At 57.3% G+C, this 24301-nt stretch overlaps 1 protein-coding gene across 5 annotated transcripts in view; it reads right to left on the bottom strand.

Annotated features, from left to right (window-relative positions):
* Positions 1-18737: 18737 nt before the first annotated feature.
* LOC133339599 (telomerase protein component 1-like) overlaps positions 18738-24301 on the bottom strand; it is a 57678-nt gene continuing 52114 nt past the window's right edge. For 3 of the 5 annotated variants that reach the window (XM_061547727.1, XM_061547747.1, XM_061547731.1), the window contains exons 50-54: positions 21958-22054; positions 21223-21331; positions 20316-20446; positions 19507-19611; positions 18738-19233 (exon numbers count right to left, since the gene is read on the bottom strand). In XM_061547727.1, the coding sequence (XP_061403711.1) occupies positions 19102-19233; positions 19507-19611; positions 20316-20446; positions 21223-21331; positions 21958-22054 (574 nt within the window). In that variant the 3' untranslated portion in view covers positions 18738-19101. Of the gene's footprint in view, positions 19234-19506; positions 19612-20315; positions 20447-21222; positions 21332-21643; positions 21685-21957; positions 22055-24301 lie in introns of those variants that run through there. The other 2 variants (XM_061547740.1, XR_009754754.1) reach the window with 2 other exon arrangements.

The following is a 24301-nucleotide window of genomic DNA, read 5'->3' as shown; positions in this document are numbered from 1 at the left end:
AATCATATATTTGTGAAGAAGAGAGGTGGGTTTTTTTTGTACCTGGCACAAGCCCTCCGTGCGAGCCACGTGACGCTGCGTTTGACACGTGCACCACGCACCTCCATTCCCTGCCACTGCGTCCCTGTTGAACCGCAAAGCTACGTTGCCTGCACGCGTGGACGAGGCTACGGATGTCCTTGGTTGATCGTGAGGATTTGGAATACTCACGTTAACGCACATAGGAGCATATTATGCGCGGTAATTTATGACTGTCGTAATGAGTAATTTATGACCGCTCAAAAATATTTTATAAAAAATGATTATACCTGGGTGTGGCGAGGGTGGATATTTCTGTGCACGTTATTCATGCGGCTCTGTGTGCTTTGTGCAATTGCTGGCTTTGAGCAATTCCTGTTTCTGCCAAGCAGTGTTAGACATCTGGAGAAACACACGCGTAGGACGGCCACACACGCGTGCGCAGACTCACAGTCACACACTGCAACAAAGACAAACATTCCACTTGTAGCCTTCGCAGACTTTTTGGGGGCAAGATGGTGCTATCGTGCACTTTTGGAGGCCGACACGGCCAGCACCACGCCCTACTGCCTTTGTCTCCCGAGTGGCGATGTTTACACACCGCACCAGGTACTCATCTGAGGCTGAGTCGACCTAAGGGAGTCCCAGGACCGGTTCAGACAATCGTCACTGGTTGTTGGCCGTGAGCGGGATTCGAGCTCGGGCCACCGGGGTTGTACTACTGCGCCACCACTCACGACGCACACCGCGACACAGACTCACACGCGACTCACACAATCGGACTAAGCAGGAATGCTTGAGAGCGGACACGGCACGCACATCCACACACACACACACAGAGAGAGGCGCCTTCTGCTGCGTCGTTGCAGCTAAAGTGAGAGCTATGGGATTGTGAAAGTAGACTGTTTTACCTAAACTTGACGCTCACAAATAAGCTCATTCTCGGATGAAGTATTTTATGGAGAATTTACTTAGCCCCCCCCCCCCTTGCCCTCCTAAAATAAAAAAAACCTCCATGGCCCATGTTTACAGCAAGAAGGTGCCGAGCCCCAGTGCGTTCGTGTGGCTGCACTGCCACGGCACGGCAGACGCTCCCGCAGACAGAGGGGCCTCGTGGTTTGTCGTCAGCGTCCCTCACCCGAGACACAAGCGGTGGACGCAGAGGCATGCGGACTCAGGGTCACCGCCTTTCCACTACAGAGCAAAATGAGAGCGAATTTCTCAGCCAGCCTGGCTCTGTCATTAAAACTGCACGTGCGGTTGGCCGCAATGAAGTTAAACGCAGCGACACCGGTACCAGGCCTGAGAAATTCTGGACTGTCCGGGTCGATTTTACACTTGTCCCGGAGCGAACCCGAACAGGTGGCAACCCTGCCCAGGCTGCAAAAGTGCCGTTTACGTTGGTTGCGCATCAAAGTGATAACGCCACTGCGGGAGTAGCCGGTGTTTCCTTTGGCACATTTGTGGTGACCGCTCCGCGTGTGGTGAGTGTCCAAGAAGCAGCCAGCCTCCAAGACACCCACTGCTCTCCACCACATGCCCCGTGTGCACAAAGAGTCCGTTTAGAGCGCGATGAGGAATTGGGATCTACTCGGGCCAACTCAAGCTGTGAAAACACGAAAAAAGTTCAGTAATTACGGAGGAAAATGTTTAAATAATATACGGTTACAGTGAAATCCCCTCTCGTCCGTGATGGTGGCGGGCGTGATTGCAGCAAAGGAGGCCCCAGTGGCTCGGATGATTTTTCGCCGCGTCGGTGGTGAGGATGTGGTCACCCGAAACGGGATGAGTTCAAATCCCGGTCGAGCGTCAACTCATCCCAACATCTCTCCAGGATCGGTGAGGCCCAATTTGGAAAATCAAAAGTGGTCATCCTATGAACATCCTAGACTCGCCATGGGCATGTGGAATTGCCACCACTAGCCAGGGCCACCAAGAGAGAGAGAGAGAGATGTGCCCCCCTATGGCGCGTTTGAGCAGGGATAGACGCTGACTCTGACCTACAAATAAACCCGTGATGGTTTTTTTCTTATCTCTGACACAAAGGTGCGCTCACAAACACCAGGAAGGCACAGCTCCCCATCATGCCTTGCATGTCATGTGACCACCACATTGTGTGCACAATGCTCTGGGCCTTGCCAAAACCACCAGTTAGATAGAACTGAGCGCGTGGCCGCGTTACTGTTGTTCATGCCACCAGCTCAAGCGTAGGCGAGCACGTGTCGGTCCTGACAGGGAGCGGTAAACGGGACTGATGGGGGTTTTCACCACTTGCACAATGAGCCACGTTTGTGTCATCTGTGATATTGTTGATAACAGTTTGCAGTACACACCAAAATAATTCATTTGAAAAAAAAAACATGCGTTCTGCTAATATCATGTCTGCGCACGTGTTTGTGTATCATTCCACCGACAGTGAGCTGTGACGAATACCGTTCATCGCATTGTGAGAAGTTGCCAGTAGGGCCACCAATATGGCATACCCAGTGGAATTCATAATGGCATACCTCATGGAATGCCTCATGGATTTCCTCATGAAATTCCTAATGGAAAACCTCATGGAATGCCTCATGGATTTTCGTCATGGATTTCCTCATAGAATTTTTAATGGAATACCTCATGGAATGCCTCTTGGAATGCCTAATGGATTTCCTAATGGAAACCCCCATGGAATTCCTCATGGATTTCCTCATGGAATTCCTAATTGCAAACCTCATGGAATGCCTCATGGATTTCCTCATATAATTCCTAATTGCAAACCTCATGGATTTCCTCCTGGAATTCCTTCTAGAAAACCTCATGGAAAACCTCATGGAATGCCTCTTGGATTTCCTCATGGAATTTTTAATGGAATACCTTATGGAATGCCTCATGGAATGCCTAATGGATTCTCTAATGGAAACCCCCATGGAATGCCTCATGGATTTCCTCATATAATTCCTAATTGCAAACCTCATGGATTTCCTCCTGGAATTCCTTCTAGAAAACCTCATGGAATGCCTCATGGATTTCCTCATGGAATTCCTCATGGAAAACTTCATGGAATGCCTCTTGGATTTCCTCATGGATTTCCTCATGGAATGCCTCATGGAATTCTAAATGGAAAACCTCATAGAATGCCTCGTGGATTTCCTCATGGAATTCTGAATGGAAAAAAACCTAAATGGAATTGCGGTGCATTCCGACACATTCCACAACCTGGGCTTCATGAGGCGAGCTTCACCCGCGAGACGCGATGCCGCGGGGGGGTGGGGGGAGGTCTGGATGCAGTGAGAGCCACCCGCTCGGGCCCCCGCTGCCCGTGCCAGCTCTGCATTAGCACCCTCGTCGTGTTTCGCTGGAGCGAACTCACATCCCTCACCCCTCTTCACCCCCCCCCGCCTCATGCCCGTGGACGCTATAGCCCAGCGGCCTAAATCATGAACGCACGTGAGACATTTATCACGTGATAAAGTTCACACATTAGCATCTGGGCACACTTTACGAAGGTGTACGTCTGAATCGCATTCATTTGTATCTCTCACTGCTACGATTGTTTTGGTTTTGTTGTTGTCGGCACGGTTATATTGTGACGCTCAAAGCACGCGCGCAGAAGCGGTGCCGCAACGCGGGTGGAACGCCGTGCGCCCCGGGGCGCGCGTGCCGAGGGGGCGATGCTGCTGCTGCTGCTGCTCCACGCGTCTCCATGGGGCTCTTCCTTCTGCTGGAAAGACAAAAGAAGAAAGCAGCAGCAGCAACATCGACAACATCGATAACGTCGACAACATCAATAACATAATTGGTTTTTTACCCTTCTATCTGGCAACAAAACTGACACCTTTTTACAAGGAGTCATGTTTGCATAGACCACAATACCTGCAGTCATAATGCAAACAAAAAACATAACTCTGATAATGTATGCACTGTCCTTGAAGTTCATTGGTCCACACCCGAGACAGCTTTCCTTAGAGCCTAGTCTCACATGGGTTGGACCAGATGACGCCTTTTGACTCCTTGTAAAAAGGTGTCAGTTTTGTTGCCAGATAGAAGGGTAAAAAACCAATTATCATATTTTTACTGGCAAATGAGGTTCCAATGATGAACATCGACAACGTCGACAACATCACGATAATGGGAACGCAGTGGTGCGAGGTCACGGTGCGCCACCCTGCCACCCGCCCGTGATCGTAGCACGTGATCTACATCACCGTCGACACCTTGGACAAGAGGTGACGACGACGGAGGGAGGGGATCCCAAAGTGGAGCGGTGCCAGGTAATGAGCAGGAAGATAAGTGAGGTGACCTGCAGTGTGGTGAGTGTGTTGGTGAGTGTGTTGGTGAGTGTGTTGGTGAGTGTGCTGGTGAGTGTGTTGGTGAGTGTGTTGGTGAGTGTGTTGGTGAGCGTGTTGGTGAGCGTGTTGGTGAGTGTGTTGGTGAGTGTGTTGGTGAGTGTGTGGGCGAGTGTGTGGGCGAGTGTGTTGGTGGGAGTGTTGGTGAGTGTGTTGGTGAGTGTGTTGGTGAGTGTGCGGGTTAGTGTGTAGGTGAGTGTGCGGGTGAGTGTGCGGGTGAGTGTGCTGGTGAGTGAGTTGGTGAGTGTGTTGGTTAGTGTGTAGGTGAGTGTGCGGGTGAGTGTGCGGGTGAGTGTGCTGGTGAGTGTGTTGGTGAGTGAGTTGGTGAGTGTGTGGGCGAGTGTGTTGGTGAGTGTGTTGGTGAGTGAGTTGGTGAGTGTGTTGGTGAGTGTGTGGGTGAGTGTGTGGGTGAGTGTGTGGGTGAGTGTGTTGGTGAGTGTGTTGGTGAGTGTGTTGGTGAGTGTGCTGGTGAGTGTGCGGGTGAGTGTGTGGGCGAGTGTGTTGGTGAGTGTGTTGATGAGTGTGTTGGTGAGTGTGTTGGTGAGTGTGCGGGTGAGTGTGTGGGCGAGTGTGTGGGCGAGTGTGTTGGTGAGTGTGTTGGTGAGTGTGCGGGTGAGTGTGTTGGTGAGTGTGCGGGTGAGTGTGCTGGTGAGTGTGTTGGTGAGTGTGTTGGTGAGTGTGTTGGTGAGTGTGTTGGTGACTGTGTGGGTGAGTATGCGGGTGAGTGTGTTGGTGGGTGTGTTGGTGAGTGTGTTGGTGAGTGTGTTGGTGACTGTGTGGGTGAGTATGCGGGTGAGTGTGTTGGTGAGTGTGTTGCTGAGTGTGTGGGTGAGTGTATGGGTGAGTGTGTGGGTGAGTGTGCTGGGGTGTTGGTGAGTGTGTTGGTGAGTGTGTTGGTGAGTGTGTTGGTGAGTGTGCGGGTGAGTGTGCTGGTGAGTGTGTGGGCGAGTGTGTTGGTGAGTGTGTTGGTGAGTGTGTTGGTGACTGTGTGGGTGAGTATGCGGGTGAGTGTGTTGGTGAGTGTGTTGCTGAGTGTGTGGGTGAGTGTGTTGGTGAGTGTGTTGCTGAGTGTGTTGGTGAGTGTGTTGGCGAGTGGTGTTGGTGACTGTGTTGCTGAGTGTGTTGGTGAGTGTGTTGGTGAGTGTGTGGGTGAGTGTATTGGTGAGTGTATTGGTGAGTGTGTTGGTGAGTGTGCGGATGAGTGTGCTGGTGAGTGTGTTGCTGAGTGTGTTGGTGAGTGTGCGGGTGAGTGTGTTGGTGAGTGTGTTGGTGAGTGTGTTGGTGAGTGTGTTGGTGAGTGTGCTGGTGAGTGTGTTGGTGAGTGTGTGGGTGAGTGTGCGGGTGAGTGTGCGAGTGAATGTGTTGGTGAGTGTATTGGTGAGTGTGCGGGTGAGTGTGCTGGCGAGTGTGTTGGCGAGTGTGTTGGTGACTGTGTGGGTGAGTATGCGGGTGAGTGTGTTGGTGAGTGTGCGGGCGAGTGTGCGGGTTGAGTGTGTTGGTGAGTGAGTTGGTGAGTGTGTTGGTGAGTGTGTGGGTGAGTGTATTGGTGAGTGTGTTGGTGAGTGTGTTGGTGAGTGTGTTGGGAAGTGTGTTGGTGAGTGTGTTGGTGAGTGTGCGGGTGAGTGTGTTGGTGAGTGTGTTAGTGAGTGTGTTGGTGTGTTGCTGAGTGTGTTGCTGAGTTGTTGTCACCTGCAGCGAGGTGCTGGTTGAACACAGTGTGGGTGGAGGAGACGAAACAGTCCGGCAGGAACACCGAGTCGTCAAGGTGGGTGGAGGCGGAGTCAGCGAGTGAAGTTAGTCGTGCTCGAGTCGTAGCGAGAGTGGCCACAGTGGGCGTCTAGCGACTGAGTTCACGACCTCTGCGGCCACTACACGGGCCGGGTGGCAGCACGGGTGGCAGCACGGGTGGCAGCACGGGTGACAGCACGGGTGGCAGCACGGGTGGAAGCACGGGTGACAGTGTGGTGCCACAACGACGGGGCCGCTCTGCCGAGCCAGGGAGCCGCCCGGCTTCCCCCACCGCACTGCCCCCCATCACCCGCCCCACATAAGCACACACCCGCACGCATTCCCCCCCCCCCCCCCCCATAGAGCTGGAAGGGAAGGTTACCTGATCGACCGGTTTTTATCCGAGAGACCCTTATCGGGATTAATTCTCACGGTTTCCGGCGATCAGGGAGTTGGATGACCTCCCCCGTGCTACGTGGCACCGCGGCGCTGCGGCCGGCCTTAATATTGTGTGGTCGCGGCGTGGGGCATTCGGCCACCGCGGTTGAGGCGCATTTCCCCCCCACACACACCCCCACGAGTCGACGGGGCAAGCAGGGGAAGCACGGGACAGCATGAATAGCGGGGTCACAGGGGCTGTTGCGCATAGTCATGGAGGGTTGGGATAATTGCGCTTGAGCGCGCAGGCCCCATTGTTAGGAAGGGTAAGGGAGTAATTAGGATGTACGCCGCCAACGTCGCTCACTGATTAGCATATCAACAGCGCCCGGGAACCGCCGTGCGCGGGCTTGGGGTGCACGAGCCCATTGTTCAGCGCAGCATCCCCTTTGAGGTAGGGAGGATAAATAGAGGAGCGCAGAGGGGAAATCGCTCTCTTACTCCAGCGCCAGGCGACCAGACGCAGCTCCAGCCAGCGACCCGGACGTCCGTGCGACGCACCGAGGCGCGCGGTGAGCACCGGGATCAGCGGACCGCCGTGGACACTTAACAGTGAGTAAGAAGGGGAATTAGAATCATAGCAGATAAATAGGGAATAGGTACAGGTTTAGTGGAATAGGCCAGCCTCGTCGACTCACTGATTCAACATCAATTCGCAGGTGGCATATAATAAATCATTAATAGCGAAGCGTGGTCTCGCGTGATCTTGTCGTGCAGTGTGAGCGTGTGGGTGCGCTGTGTGCACAGTGGTTCGCCACGTGAGTGAGCGCTGCGCGGAGCTGAGCGCGCGGGTTGCGCGTGGGTACGCAGTGATTCTGTGGTGCTGCGGCTCGCCTCGGGGGAGCGCTGCGCAGAGCGGTGCGAGAGTGGGTGTCGCGTGTGTTCACTCCGTGTGTGATACAGGTGCGCGAGTATAACGTGAGTTGAGTTGGAGTGCGCGGAGCGGCGTGTGGGTGGGCGTGCGTGCGTAATCGGCGTCCCCCAGGTGCGCGCTCATAACATAAGCGGCCAGCAGGCGGCGAGCGCTGCGCAGAGCGGCGCAAGAGTGCGTATCGCGTGTGGAGCTGTATGCGTGTGTGCGCGCACGTTCACTACGTGTATAATACGGATGCGCATTGGTAACGTGCCGCACAGGGCTATACTGCGAGCACGGCGTTTGATTGACGATGATGTGCGCACGTATGCTCGCAGCGTGGGAGCGCGGCGCGAGGCTGTAACAGTAGGGGCGTCGCGTTCGAATGCCGGCGAAACCGTAGCGGGTAATAGGGAGGTGGGGTAACGTAAACGGAATAGGGGATGCAGGCGGGAGGGACCCCGGGGGCCGACGGCCCCCACAAAATGGTGTCAGAAGTGGGATGGACCCCCGCGTTACCTCACGCCAAAATAAGACTAATATTTACCGGCCGGGGGGCCCCTTCGTGGAAGGCATTCGCCCGCAATCTCTTAGGGGCCAAGGAAATTAATGGGTGGACGGACGCGCAGGCAGTACGTCAACTTAATATGAATCTTGATGGGCGGGCAGCCGATTTTGTAGAAGCGTTACCCGCGAGCGCACAGACACAGCTAGAGGAGCTGATGCGCCGACTCGATCAGCGGTTTGGCACGCGTGACAACCTGGCGAAGATCTACGTGATTACGCCGAGGATGTGCGCGAGTTAACAAAGATCGCACGCCCGGGGTACGCAACTGATGTTATTGAGGAACTGGCCGCCGAGAAAATCCAGCGGTACCTGTCTCGCACGGCGTGGTGGCAGCCAGACATAAGCTGCCCACGTCTTCCCTTTAACGCCCTTGTCGAGCGCGCACGTAAGTGTGAAAGAATTCACAGCGAACGCGCGCAGCTCCGGGGGCTGGGACGAGAGCGCGCCATTGCGAGCCTGCTCTCGGAAGACGAGGAGGAGGAACAGGAGCTCGCGAGGACGGTAAGGGGCCGGGAAAGAGAGCCTCCAGTGTCCCGCGAGACAACCCCGGGATGGGTTGCCGGTATACAAACGGGTATAAAGGATGTCTCCGGCCAGGTAACCCAGATAGACAACAAGGTAAACCAAGTAGGTGAGAGGGTAACTCACGTAGGTGAGAGGGTAACCCAGGTACGCGAGGAAGCAAATAAAAATATGAAGACCCTCCAGTCTGAGATGGGTGAACTACGCTCGACAGTAGGGGGACTAGCCGGGAGGGTGTCCCAATTAGAGTCCGATTTGGGACAACTGCGTACTGGGGGAGGGAGAGGGAGCGGACAGGGGACCCGCTACGGAGCCGCCCCCCCTCCCCGGGCATGTTATATGTGCGATCGCCGAGGGCATCTAGTGAGGGATTGTCCTGAAATCACCCGAGCTAGGCAGGCGCGGGGGGTTAAACTCCAACGCCTCCTAGTGAGCGGACCAACTAGGGGTGCAATCGACGCGGTCCCGATACAAATAGACGATAATGAGAATAATGGCGAGCGAGTGATCTCCACACAGGTTCCAGCAACAACGCCCACGGAAACGGTGACTCCTGGCGACTGGCTGCGGGAGCTGGTGGCGGGGATCACGGGGGCCACGTCGCTGGTGGAAGGGGAGGTAAACGGAGTGCGTACCCGCATCCTACTGGACACGGGGGCGGTGGCCTCGCTCGTGAGCGCAGCGCACTGCAGCGCGATCGGGGTCGACGTGCGTCACCTGCAGGCCCCGGACCGCGCGCTGCACACTGCGAGCGGAGCCGGAATGGGGCTGCTGGGGAAAGCCACCCTAGAGGTCCGCATAGGCAGCCAGGTGTGCACGCAGGAGTTCTACGTGTCGAGTGCGTTGTGTCACGAGTGTATCGCAGGCACCGACCTCCTAGAACGGTTGGGACTCAACGTGCAACCCCGCCAGCGATGCGCCACCATGGAGAGCAACGGCGAGCGGATACCGTTCCTGGGACGAGAACCAACGCGCCGCCGCTTTGCACCTGTGGCCGCTATCCTGGCGACGGCAGTCACCATCGGCCCGCTCACCGAGATGCTGGTGCCGGTGGCAACATCCCCCACCGACCCCGCGCTCCGACCATCAGGAGAGGTAATGCTAACTCCTCACCCGGAGTTGGCAAAACGGTATGGGGTTGTGGGATCCGCCACGTTGGTAAACGCAGATGGGGACCGATTGTTTATGCGGATGTTTAACCCCCACAATACCCCAGCGATACTGCGACGGCGCACCCCGATAGCCACAGTACACCCCCTGCACGCACGCCACTCTAACGACTCGGTGTTCGCACTCTGGGCTGAGGACCCCGGGCGTCCTGAGGGTGACCAGGACCTGGCCTGGCGAGTCGGCCCGACTCCCCGAGCCGAGGTCGTTCCCCTGCTCGACGCGTTACATGTACCATGGGCGGATTTACCTAAGGGAGAGGCCGATCGGCTGCGCGAGTTACTGCGGGAGTATGCCGACGTATTCAGTGAACACGACTCGGACGTGGGTCGGACCGATCTTGTTAAGCACCAAATTGACACCGGTGCAGCCCGACCCATCAAACTCCCTGCGTACCGAGTGGGCGCACCCGAACGCGCCCAAATCAAAGAGGCAGTTGGGGACATGCTTCGCGATAACATAATTCAGCCCTCGGCGAGCCCCTGGTCAGCCCCGGTGGTACTAGTAACGAAAAAGGATGGGTCAACCCGGTTCTGCGTCGATTACCGTAAACTAAACGCAGTCACGCTCGGCGATGCCTTCCCCATACCCCGCATCGACGACACCTTCGACAGTCTCGCAGGAGCGCGGTATTTTTCCACCCTCGATCTGGCGTCCGGTTACTGGCAGGTGGAGATGACGGAGGAGGATCGGCCAAAAACAGCATTCACCACCCCGATGGGCCTATTTGAGTTTCGAGTGTTGCCGTTCGGACTCACTAACGCGCCCGCGACGTTCCAGCGGTTGATGGAGTTGGTGATGCGGGGCTTGCAGTGGGAACAGTGCCTGATTTACTTGGACGATGTGATAGTGTTCAGTAGATCTTTGTCTGAGCATTGGTCCAGGCTTCGAGAGGTGTTCCAGCGACTGCGAGCGGCTCATCTCAAGCTCAAGCCACGTAAGTGTTACATGGCACAACGCGAGGTGGGGTACCTCGGGCATCGCGTCAGCGAGGCAGGCGTGCACACCGATCCGGAGAAGGTACGCGCCGTAGTGGAGTGGCCACGGCCAAGGAATCTGACGGAGATCAGATCATTTTTGGGGCTCGCCACCTATTATCGTCGATTTGTAAAGGGATTCAGCGAGATTGCACGCCCTCTCACCCAACTCACCTCCCCTAAGCACCCCTACCAGTGGACGGGGACCTGCCAGACGGCCTTCACCACTCTCAAAGACCACCTCACCCACGCCCCCACCCTCGCTTTCCCCGATTTTACCACCGATTTTATTTTGGACACCGACGCCTGCAGCAGCGGGCTGGGCGCGGTGTTGTCACAGGTACAGGATGGGACGGAACGAGTCATCGCGTACGCCAGCCGGACCTTGAGTGGGGCCGAGCTGAACTATTGCGTGACCCGCCAAGAGTTGTACGCCGTGATTTTCGCATGCAAACAGTTCCGGCCGTATTTGTACGGCAGGAGATGTCGCGTACGCACTGACCATTATGCTCTGCAGTTTCTTCTTACATTCAAGGAGCCGCGGGGGCAGATGGCCCGGTGGTTGGCGCAGTTGCAGGAGTACAACCTGCAAATCGAGTATCGGGCTGGCCGGACGCATGCAAACGCGGACGCCTTGTCGAGGCGACCCACGGTGTACGCCGAGACGAGGGCGGAGGAGGCCTGCCCGTGTTTCACGGGGGGACGCTGCCGGCAGGCAACGGACCCCCGAGAGGCCGCGGCCACTGACCCCCCCCCAGCGAGAGAGAGTGCAGTGTGCGCCACAGAGACCCTCACAGGTGGCACTGAGGATCCCGTCGACCGCCCGGCAAGCGCGGGACCCGCGGCTCGGGACCCGATCGGACGGATCCAGGAGGACGTCGGCTGCGCCTTCCCGGGCCTAAACGACGAGCAGCTGAGACAGACCCAGCAGCGAGATCCGGATCTGGCGGCAGTGGAGGCGGCACTGCGGGAGGAAAAGAGCGCCCTACCAGGACCCTGGAGCGGTTTGTATGCCCGGTTGTGTGTGCAGAACGGAGTGGTACGGGAGTTAACCGAGGCCGGCCAGCCGGGGTGCATCTGTGTTCCTGCCCAGGTGCGACCCCAGCTGCTACGGCTGGTGCATGACCACCCACTCGGGGGCCACGATGGGGAACGACGCACTCGAGAGACCCTGCGTCGCCAGTATCTCTGGCCCAAATTGGCACAAGATGTGGCCGCCTGGGTGCAGGGCTGCCGGGCCTGTCAGCAGTGTGGGCAAAAGCCGGCGAGGTACCAGGTACCCCTGAGGCCGTTCCGAGTCAGTCGAACGAATCAGTTGGTCGGAATCGACCTGCAGGGGCCCTTTCCACGATCCCACCGGGGCAACCGATATATTCTCGTAGCGGTGGAATACTTCACCCGCTACCCCGTGGCGGTGGCTATCCCGGATAAAACAGCCCTCGTAGTGGCCCGGGCCTTCGTGGAAAACTACGTACTTAAGTGCGGGATCCCCGAACGAGTCATTACCGACCAGGGTAGTGAATTCGAGGCCGAACTATTTCAGGCGCTGTGCCGAGAGTTCGGGATCCAGAAGGACCGAACCACGGCGTATCACCCCCAGGCGAACGGGATGGTAGAGAGGATGAACCAGACTCTGGCCGGGAAGCTTAAACGCATGGCGGCCGCGAATCAACAGGACTGGGACGAACACCTTCCCTATGCCCTGTTCGCCTACACCACCGCCGTTCACACCTCTACAGGACAGACCCCGTTCCTAATGATGTTTGGTCGCGAGTCTCGCCTGCCCGCAGATCTGCTGTTCGGTGTCCCTCCGCCGCAATGGGAGGAAGGGAGCCACCCCGTGGAGCACTTGCTGGAGACCCTGCGAGGGGCCAGGGGCCGAGCCTACCCGCACGGAGAGGCCGCGCACCAGCGGCAAGAGCAGGGCGCCCGACCCCGTATGGAGCCCCCCTTCTACACTGCGGGCTCCGAGGTGTGGCTGTACACTCCCCGCATCGGTGCCGGACAGGTGGGGAAGCTGACCACCTACTGGCGAGGACCCTGGATTGTGAGACGGCAGATCTCACCATGGACGGTGCTGATTCAGGGAGGAGAGAGGGGCCGGGAGATGGTGGTCAACATCCGCCGACTGAAGCCATGGCGAGCAGCCCCCGAGGGGGGGAGCCCCGCCGTCCAAGTACCCCGAAACCCCGGGGTCCCCCCACCCCCCGTGCCCGGGGGCCTCGCGCAGTACATGGGCCCCACGGAGCCCCGGGCTCCGAGGGGCCCCGGGCGGGGCCGGGGGCGACGAGGACGGCGACCCTTAAACCCCACCGCCTCTGAGTTTGTTCCCCAGCCCGCAGGTGCCAGAGGCCGAGGGGAGCCGTTGGAATGGAGGAGGAGACCACCGCCGGAGCCCCAGGAGACGGAGCCGCCACCCCCGAGGCCAGCCACAAGGGCCGGGCGAATCCCGCGGACCCCGCGGCGATACCTCGTGGGGGCAACCCAGGCGAGGTGCTCCAGTCAACCCGGGACGGGGACTGGCACCCCGGGGGGCTATGTGGTGCCACAACGACGGGGCCGCTCTGCCGAGCCAGGGAGCCGCCCGGCTTCCCCCACCGCACTGCCCCCCATCACCCGCCCCACATAAGCACACACCCGCACGCATTCCCCCCCCCCCCCCATAGAGCTGGAAGGGAAGGTTACCTGATCGACCGGTTTTTATCCGAGAGACCCTTATCGGGATTAATTCTCACGGTTTCCGGCGATCAGGGAATTGGATGACCTCCCCCGTGCTACGTGGCACCGCGGCGCTGCGGCCGGCCTTAATATGGTGTGGTCGCGGCGTGGGGCATTCGGCCACCGCGGTTGAGGCGCATTTCCCCCCCACACACACCCCCACGAGTCGACGGGGCAAGCAGGGGAAGCACGGGACAGCATGAATAGCGGGGTCACAGGGGCTGTTGCGCATAGTCATGGAGGGTTGGGATAATTGCGCTTGAGCGCGCAGGCCCCATTGTTAGGAAGGGTAAGGGAGTAATTAGGATGTACGCCGCCAACGTCGCTCACTGATTAGCATATCAACAGCGCCCGGGAACCGCCGTGCGCGGGCTTGGGGTGCACGAGCCCATTGTTCAGCGCAGCATCCCCTTTGAGGTAGGGAGGATAAATAGAGGAGCGCAGAGGGGAAATCGCTCTCTTACTCCAGCGCCAGGCGACCAGACGCAGCTCCAGCCAGCGACCCGGACGTCCGTGCGACGCACCGAGGCGCGCGGTGAGCACCGGGATCAGCGGACCGCCGTGGACACTTAACAGTGAGTAAGAAGGGGAATTAGAATCATAGCAGATAAATAGGGAATAGGTACAGGTTTAGTGGAATAGGCCAGCCTCGTCGACTCACTGATTCAACATCAATTCGCAGGTGGCATATAATAAATCATTAATAGCGAAGCGTGGTCTCGCGTGATCTTGTCGTGCAGTGTGAGCGTGTGGGTGCGCTGTGTGCACAGTGGTTCGCCACGTGAGTGAGCGCTGCGCGGAGCTGAGCGCGCGGGTTGCGCGTGGGTACGCAGTGATTCTGTGGTGCTGCGGCTCGCCTCGGGGGAGCGCTGCGCAGAGCGGTGCGAGAGTGGGTGTCGCGTGTGTTCACTCCGTGTGTGATACAGGTGCGCGAGTATAACGTGAGTTGAGTTGGAGTGCGCGGAGCGGCGTGTGGGTGGGCGTGCGTGCGTAATCGGCGTCCCCCAGGTGCGCGCTCATAACGTAAGCGGCCAGCAGGCGGCGAGCGCTGCGCAGAGCGGCGCAAGAGTGCGTATCGCGTGTGGAGCTGTATGCGTGTGTGCGCGCACGTTCACTACGTGTATAATACGGATGCGCATTGGTAACGTGCCGCACAGGGCTATACTGCGAGCACGGCGTTTGATTGACGATGATGTGCGCACGTATGCTCGCAGCGTGGGAGCGCGGCGCGAGGCTGTAACAGTAGGGGCGTCGCGTTCGAATGCCGGCGAAACCGTAGCGGGTAATAGGGAGGTGGGCGTAACGTAAACGGAATAGGGGATGCAGGCGGGAGGGACCCCGGGGGCCGACGGCCCCCACACAGCACGGGTGGCAGCACGGGTGGCAGCACGGGTGACAGCACGGGTGACAGCACGGGTGGCAGCACGGGTGACGACACGGGTGACGACACGGGTGGCGGCACGGGTGGTGGCACGGGTGGCGGCACGGGTGACGGCACGGGTGGCGGCACTTGTGGTGGCACGGGTGGCAGCACGGGAGACAGCACGGGTGGCAGCACGGGTGGTAGCACGGGTGGCAGCACGGGAGACAGCACGGGTGGCAGCACGGGTGGTAGCACGGGTGGCAGCACGGGAGACAGCACGGGTGGCGGCACGGGTGGCAGCACGGGAGACAGCACGGGTGGCAGCACGGGTGGTAGCACGGGTGGCAGCACGGGTGACAGCACGGGTGGCAGCACGGGTGGTAGCACGGGTGGCCGCACGGGAGACAGCACGGGTGGCAGCACGGGTGACAACACGGGTGGCAGCACGGGTGGCAGCACGGGTGGCAGCACGGGTGGCAGCACGGGTGGCAGCACGGGAGACAGCACGGGTGGCAGCACGGGTGACAACACGGGTGGCAGCACGGGTGGCAGCACGGGTGGCAGCACGGGTGGCAGCACGGGAGACAGCACGGGTGGCAGCACGGGTGGCAGCACGGGTGGCAGCACGGGTGGCCGCACGGGAGACAGCACGGGTGGCAGCACGGGTGACAACACGGGTGGCAGCACGGGTGGCAGCACGGGTGGCAGCACGGGTGGCAGCACGGGAGACAGCACGGGTGGCAGCACGGGTGGCAGCACGGGTGGCAGCACGGGTGGCAGCACGGGAGACAGCACGGGTGGCAGCACGGGTGGCAGCACGGGTGGCAGCACGGGTGGCAGCACGGGTGGCAGCACGGGTGGCAGCACGGGTGGCAGCACGGGAGACAGCACGGGTGGCAGCACGGGTGGCAGCACGGGTGGCAGCACGGGTGACAACACGGGTGGCAGCACGGGTGGCAGCACGGGTGACGACACGGGTGGCAGCACGGGTGGCAGCACGGGTGACAGCACGGGTGGCAGCACGGGTGGCAGCACGGGTGGCAGCACGGGTGACAGCACGGGTGGCAGCACGGGTGACGACACGGGTGGCAGCACGGGTGGCAGCACGGGTGGCAGCACGGGTGACAGCACGGGTGGCAGCACGGGTGGCAGCACGGGTGGCAGCACGGGTGGCAGCACGGGAGACAGCACGGGTGGCAGCACGGGTGGCAGCACGGGTGACAGCACGGGTGGCAGCACGGGTGACAGCACGGGTGACAGCACGGGTGGCAGCACGGGTGACAACACGGGTGGCAGCACGGGTGACAACACGGGTGGCAGCACGGGTGGCAGCACGGGTGACAGCACGGGTGGCAGCACGGGTGACAGCACGGGTGGCAGCACGGGAGACAGCACGGGTGGCAGCACGGGTGACAGCACGGGTGACAGCACGGGTGGCAGCACGGGTGACAGCACGGGTGGCAGCACGGGAGACAGCACGGGTGGCAGCACGGGTGACAACACGGGTGGCAGCACGGGAGACAGCACGGGTGGCAGCACGGGTGGCAGCACGGGTGGCAGCACGGGTGGCAGCACGGGTGGCAGCACGGGTGGCAGCACGGGTGGCAGCACGGGTGGCAGCACGGGTGACAGCACGGGTGGCAGCACGGGTGACAGCACGGGTGGCAGCACGGGTGGCAGCACGGGTGGCAGCACGGGTGACAGCACGGGTGGCAGCACGGGTGGCAGCACGGGTGGCAGCACGGGTGACAGCACGGGTGGCAGCACGGGTGGCAGCACGGGAGACAGCACGGGTGGCAGCACGGGTGGCAGCACGGGTGACAGCACGGGTGGCAGCACGGGTGGTAGCACGGGTGGCAGCACGGGTGGCAGCACGGGTGGCAGCACGGGTGGCAGCACGGGTGGCAGCACGGGTGGCAGCACGGGTGGCAGCACGGGTGGCAGCACGGGAGACAGCACGGGTGGCAGCACGGGTGGCAGCACGGGTGGTAGCACGGGTGGCAGCACGGGTGGCAGCACGGGTGGTAGCACGGGTGGCAGCACGGGTGGCAGCACGGGTGGCAGCACGGGTGACAGCACGGGTGGCAGCACGGGTGGTAGCACGGGTGGCAGCACGGGTGGCAGCACGGGTGACAGCACGGGTGGCAGCACGGGTGGCAGCACGGGTGGCAGCACGGGTGACATTGACGGGAGGCGCGTGCGGGTCACGGCGAGCGGAGCCTGGCAGGCAGATCGGCGTCCCCCTGCGCCCTGCGCGCTGCACAATCCTCCCATGGACTTGTGCAACAATTGGCTCGTTTGTGGCGCGGATTTTAAAGGCCAAATAAAAATGTTGCATGGAACTCGTGACGCGCCGGGTGTAATTACACGCATCACATTAAATCAAATTTCTAATCTTGTCTTATGCATCCTGGACCCCGCGCACGCCGCACACCAATTAACGCATCCAAAGCGATCTTTAAAGAGGACACCTGAGCATTCATTCATTCACTCACTCACTCAAATGGCAAACACATGTTTTGCCCCCGCAAATAGTCGAGGCTGCGTTGGCCAAGCACTCGTAGCCATTAACTTAATTACGTATTTAAGTGTTGCAAACAGCTCCGTGTCTATGCCATTCCGGCTCTGAGTAATGCAGCGGAGTTGCCAAAGCAAGAGCGCGCGCGCACAGGAGGGCCCTTACAAACGCGAGTCAGAGCCACGTACACAGAGCATCGCACTTACAACCAAACACAGATCCGCTTTCTCTGGTTTATGAACGAGTTAACACCAAACTACATCAGCACAACATCCACACACACACACACAGATGAAAAAGCAAATGCGGTCACGCAGCATCTACACACGTGATTAAACATTACAAAACTCGCAAATTACACCCAATCATTTTTTTCTTTCGCCGCGATTTTGAAACACTCACAACTCATGGGCAGTTTAACAGACGCGCGCTTCATTGCCAAAAGGGAGCCGGGCACGAACCGTGACATCCCCACGTTGTCCGGTGGCTCTGTTGGCCCAGGGGACCGGTGTTAGTTGACCAGCGAACCGTGTGGGGGGGGGGGGGGGGGGGGAGAGGCGGCGCCTTTGTCCGCGGCGGACGGACGGACGAGCGGTTGTGCTCGTGTGGACACAACGCCAGTCGGTGCTTTCCTCTCTTGTGTCTGACGGGGAGACTTCGTTGCCCGTGTGAGAAACGTGCGTTTAGAGTGATTTGATAGCTGCTGCTTGCTGTTATCAATTTAGACGCGATGAAAAGCCAACGCTTCGTTGAGCTGCCTTCGATTGTGGCCAGGTCGCTTCTGACAAAAACAAGGAGCCGTGTCGCTCAGTGGTGAAATAGGTATCCAAGTGATAAAATAGAAGGCAATAATGCATGAGGTTTTAAGATGTCAAAACACCAAATATACACCTATAATTGCAAGGCGTCGTGAAATCTGCATTAACAACACACGCGTGTGCTAAAACATGCACACATGCTTTAATACTAATGCACGCATTGTCTTTGACGTTGATTTGTGCTGCTTCTGCGTTGGCGTCTGTTCTCCGGTCTAACACCGGCGGCTGAGACGCGGCCACCAAGGAGGGCGGCGTCTCTGGTGGAGGCCACGTGCCGGCGCTGGCCGCATTGTCGCATCGCAGGGCCGTGAGAGGCGGCAGCGGGGAGCCTTCATCCAGCAGCGGATTGAGCACGGCTACTGCTGCTGCTGCTGTTGATAGTGCAGCGCAAAGTTGAATTCACCCAGTGGCGGAACTGCCAAGTGCGCAGGCGGTGCAACTGCACTGCAGCTCCCAGGCCAGAGAGACCGAGGATTTAGACGATGCCCACTACTCACCCCGCCCACCACCCACCCCGCCCACCACTCACACCGCTCACTGGACTCAACCTGCCCACACTGACATCGAACACGCTCTGCTCAACACTCCACAATTCCAGTGCCGGTGCTTGTAGCTGGACGGAGGTCACTCACCCATTTTACCCACCTCACCCACCTCACCCATCTCCGTATGAACTACACAGCATCAGAGAATGCACGCGCACAGACACGGATAAGGGTCACCAGTTTAATGCCATTGCCACACCATAGCTGCCGGCATACACAAGATGTACTCGTAACGCGCGTAGATTATTGTTCTCTTCGCATCCTACGTATTCAGTGACCCTACTATTTAAATTAATTATATTTTCCACTTCACCTAATTGCATGCACAAAATTGTACCCAAATTATCGTGATCAATGTTTACCCAAACACAGCAACCAATCACAACAATATTGCATCATCCTAACGATATATGAGGCCGTCATGCATTTTTATAGATAGTCCTTATATGTAGTGCATTTGTTTTTATCACGGCGCTCGTGAAATGTAATTTCCATTTGTAGTCATTGTTTTACCAAACCCGCGAAAACGGAAGTTAGCGTTTAGAAGAAAGCGTCATGCAGACGGAGGAAGTAAACTTGTCCCAGGGAATCTCCACACACGACGACCTCGTGACCTCCGCAGGCGATGGTCCTCATGCAGGTGACGGGCCCGCCGCACACGAACAGGCCCAGCTGCACGAACACGCCGACGGCGCAAGGAGGGACAGAACAGTCGCAGCGATCACTCAACACGGTCGCTGAGACCTGCACAAAGCGTCAAGTGGCCAGCAGTGAACAGCACTACCAAAGCTGCAACAGATGCGAGCGAACAACGCTTCCGAAATTGGATAAGGTCGTGATAATAACACTGCGGTCAAAACACTTAAAAATGATCGTCGCTCATTCACTTTCCAAACGTTGTCTCCTCGAGTATTCCTGGCTCTGCCCACCCAGAAGGCCTTTTACCTGGCGGAGGTCAGGCAGAGACCAGAGCTTGACGCTGTGGTCCAGGGAAGCTGTTACCAGCACGGAGCCTACGACGTAGACCCCGGTCACATCGGCACCGTGCACCTGCAGGAGACATTTGCGGCGGCGCCAGTTACAGAGTGGCGGCGCTTCACAACGCCAAACGGACAAACGCAGCCTGTTAAAAAAACGCTGTCTCCCCGAGAGACCTGGTCTTCACCTGATGACGGCTGCTTGCGTTGTGGCCGAAACGTCGTGAGAATTATTTTATTATTTTATTATTTCCATTCTACGTGACTTTACCGAAAGAACGAAGAAGATAAACGCAGCCTGGGCCGTGATCTGAAGGCTGCGGCATTTGTGACAAATACAAAACGGCGTGAATGGGAACACACCGGCAGATTTCACAACGCACGCCGGCGTGCAGCACTGCGTGTACACAAACCTCTCAGCCTCGTCCAGACCACGAGCTCAAACGGAACTGAATGTATGTGATGATGTGGCCGCGGCGGTCTAATGACGAAATGCCCGAGCGTTCAGTTCTTTTGAGCTGGTGGTCTGGATAAGGCTGGAAGTGTTTTGGTACATGCAATCCTGCACACCTCTGTTGTTATATATAATTTATTCCAGTCTTCGTTCATTTGTCTGTTGTGATGGGGTTTTTATTAAATCATAATTACCAAATTTGAATTCAAATATTCCACAGAAAATGGAGAACTCCACACAAGTGGAGGCTGCGGTTGACAATTAAAATACACAAGCAGCCACACACGCGTTACGAGAGCGGCCTCGCGCAACCAGTAACTCACCCGCTGCGTGTGGGAGACAAAACCAGTGGCACAGCCACCACCACCACCACCACCATGCGGACCGGCAACCACCCGGGCAGCCGACCACAGCTCCAGGTTTCCCCGGGAATCCCCACAAGCCCAGTGGGGACCTTGAACAAAGGAGAGAAGCGCCACTAATAACCCGGCTCTACACGCTGATTAACGCAGCTCCATGCACTAATCCGGCCAACTGGCTTAGTGGTAGAGCGAGCGGCTGACATTCGGGAGGTTGTGAGTTCAAACCCTAGTTGGGTGTCGACTTAGCACACCATCACTCAAAGTGCTTGCCACAAAGGAACCACAACACCTTGATCTCGTTAAGGAGCGTAAACCATCACGTGAACTCCACTCAGCCTCCCAGCGACTTTTGGCTGGGCCATCGAACAAAGACGGTCACCGCATTGCGCGCTTTCAGATGCGCTTCTGCGGCCGTCTGGAACGCTCTTCCTTCCGATATTAGGAAGCCACTGGAGCTATGCACTTCTAAATAGTCGAGATTGAAAACTCATTTCTTTACAACTGCTTTCTGTGTTTCGTTTGTTGCCCTACCTCTGCACCTCCAATTAGCGCAATTGGCTACGAACGGTACGTAAGAAGTTCAACATACATGCGTACATACTCCGGGACACGGAAAATACATCCCAGATGAATGTAGGAAGCCAGCACTAGCCGTGTCCAATACAGACACGAAACCCTACCAAAGCATCGGTGACATGTTACTGGCGCCGACTCGTTCAATGTGGAAATTTGAAGTTGACAGCTAAAATGTAATTTTCAATACAAATCGCGTTACGTGACCTCATTCACATCACATCTCTCGCACGGTAATGGCGATGAGGCAGATGCTCATAGCTGGAGCACGTAGAGCGTGCGCGTGCACACGTGCCTCCCTGCAGCTGCACGGAGCCAGCGTGGGAGAGCCACGCGCCAGGTTCCCCAGCAGGCAGGGAACGGGTGTGCGACTCCACGAGCTTCAGGGAATTCTGGGTAGCTCTCTGTTCACAAAAGTAGACAAATCAACCCCAAGCAATCATTCATACATTTGGCGTTTGTTCCAGGTTTGTACCACTAGGTTATCACGATGGTGAAGCGTTTCACAGACAGCTAGATTCTGCCAGCAGGGGATGATGGTTGTGATGTGGCTTTCCCCTGATTAAGTCATTTGTTGCAGGTAATGTTCAATCTTGGTAAGTTTGGAGCGTGACGCCGCCACGCAATAACCTACCCTAGTTTTGAACGACGTCACAGGAACGTTAACGTCCACTGTGAAGCACACGGCACGTGGTGTTTGCGGTTAACGCACTCACAGTATTAACCAGGGCGGATGCTGAGCTCGAACCACGAACCTCTGCAACAGTGCAGATATGTGTGTGTTACCATTGTAAATATGTGTGTGTGTGTTACCAGTGTAGAGATGCATGTGTACTACCAGTGTGGAGATTTGTTTGTTACCAGTGAGTGTAGTGATGTGTGTGAAACCAGTGTGTGTGTCTTACCAGTGTATAGATGTGTGTGTTACCAGTGAGTGTAGTGATGTGTGTGTCTTACCAGTGTATAGATGTGTGTGTTACCAGTGAGTGTATAGATGTGTGTGTTACCAGTGTATAGATGTGTGTGTTACCAGTGTATAGATGATGAATTCTTCTGGGCCAGCCACTCCGCACACCTGCCACAGGTCAGGGCCACTTGGAGATATTCCCACAATCCATTGCGCGGAACTGTAGTTGTGCCAACAAGCACACACACGCACGCACTCACAGAGACACAGACACACGCAGACACACAAAGTCAAACACAAACCAATAATTCAGCATGCGCACGGACACATACACACACATGTACACACACACACGCGTGTTCAGACACCCGCTCACACATGCACACAAAGACAAAGATCCCCCGTATAACCTGTTTTGTTAGCGAGCACCTATGAAGGCCGGCACGGCACACTGAGGGGGTAGGTGGCCAACACCACCCCCGGCCGCCTTTGTCTCCCTAATGGCGATGTTTACACACCGCACCAGGTACTCATTTGAGGCCGAGTCGACCTAGTGTAGGCCCAGGACTGGTTCAGATAATAGGCACCGGTGTTAGCCATGAGCGGGAATCGAACTCGGGTCGCCGGGTTCGTAGCGCAGCGTGCCAATTGCCACACTACCGCTCCGCAAACACACGCATATGCACACAAAGACAGATATATACACAAACACATAACACGTTAGCATTTGAGTTGAATGATTTAACATGACTAAATGTGGATACGTGCTTACAAAACTTAGAGGTTATTTGAAATGGCCCTAAGATCAATAAATGCACGTTGTAATTCAAAATGCGAGAGCCAGTGAGCTCATTATTTATTTTGGAAGGTGGGCAGGGGGGGGACTGCGCAAACTGGCAGCAGCAGCAGCGGTGGCGGCAGCAGCAGCAGGTTAACGTGTTCATGCGGGGCGGTGCCACCGTTCAGCAGCAGCAGCATCACCTCCACCACCCGAGGGTCGACTCGCTTTGGCACTCTACAAACATCGGTCAGCATGGCAGGCAACCGGCCGGGAACCGGCTGGCGCTCTCGGCTGGCGCTCCCGGCTGCTGGGTGGCTGCTGCCCCCACGGTGGTCGACCGGCTTCTCGTAGAGACGTGAATGAGGCCAATTGTCTTCTCACTTATTTTGTGACTTGTATTCAAAGACGGATTCTCCACTATGGCGTAAATTATTTTTCTGCTAGGACCGATATATATAATCTGGGCCGTTGCCTGATAAGGCTGGCTGTAATCAGCGGCGAAACGTCGTACTCAAATTGTAAATGTTGCGGGTTCACTCTCCAACACACCGGTATGCTGTAGTAGTAACTAATTGGCACGCTCTGTCTACGTGACAAACCTTACTAATTGGCTGTGTCGGGTGGTGGCGGGTTTAACGACACATTTATAGTTATGCGATCTCACCCAAAAAACCTCTATTATGGATAATATTGGTTGCAAAAGCCTCCTACGTGTTAAACTCACCAGCATTGATTGGTTCAAGCGAGCCTGACTCTGCTGATGAGACAATGATTGTCAAAAGTGGTACAGAGTTTCCTTGTGTTTAACCAATGCTGCTGAAATGTTGTGGCTGTTGAGATGTGTAAAAATATTTGTATTTTATGTGAAAGGACATATGTGAAGGAGGCTTAGTTATTCTGTTACTTATGTACAACGGGCGGCTCATGGTCTCTTATTGAGCACCATTGAATGTACCAAAAACAGAAACTGAGCATGGTCAACAATTCTGTAGGACAGCAAGATGGCGAGTGTCACGTGGTGGCTGGAGGAGCCATGAAGCGGGGAGACGCCAGAGGTTGTCCATGGGCCGGAGCAGGCTCGGGTAGCACATTGCAACATCAAACCAGAGACACAAACACCCCTGAGACACAACGCGAGTGCGGTGCAGGGTACGGGGTGAACACAGCGTGAGCCAGGCAGGGCGACAGCTAACGCATGGCCTGACCACACAGGGGTCGACGGGACGATGCCTCAACTCCTTGCTGCAGCCCCGAGTCCCCTCCCAGGAGGAGGCAGCAGTCACACGCGGACCCCTACGAGCGCCACAGACCTGCCAGATCGCGGGCACAGCGGACTCATCCCCCTCACCACACCTCACGCCGTGCCGAGCCAAAGTCAAATACTGAGTGAGCACGGGGGCTGTCCCAGAGCCACATGAGGACTCCCAGCTCTTGCCACCGGCCGAAACAAGCGTCCCCGGGTGGTGCGTTGGCTGCAGAAACTCGGCGGAGCACCCGGTGGGGAGATGTCATCTTCCTCGCCTGGTATGCAGGAGGTCGTGGCTTCGGTTCCGACCCTGACGCCTGCTGTCTCTCTCCCCGTGGTTACGTGGATTTTCCTCCGGGTCCTCCGGTTTTTCCCTCCACATTTATAAACATGCTTTTTATAGTATATGCTTGCTGTAAATTCCCACGTGATAAGCCACT

Source organism: Lethenteron reissneri, chromosome 9 (genome assembly GCF_015708825.2).
Source record: "Lethenteron reissneri isolate LAM-NWPU_2019-01 chromosome 9, ASM1570882v1, whole genome shotgun sequence".
Lineage (NCBI taxonomy): Eukaryota > Metazoa > Chordata > Hyperoartia > Petromyzontiformes > Petromyzontidae > Lethenteron > Lethenteron reissneri.
The sequence above is the reverse complement of the archived record's forward strand: the minus strand, read 5'-3'. Positions and strand labels throughout refer to the sequence as shown.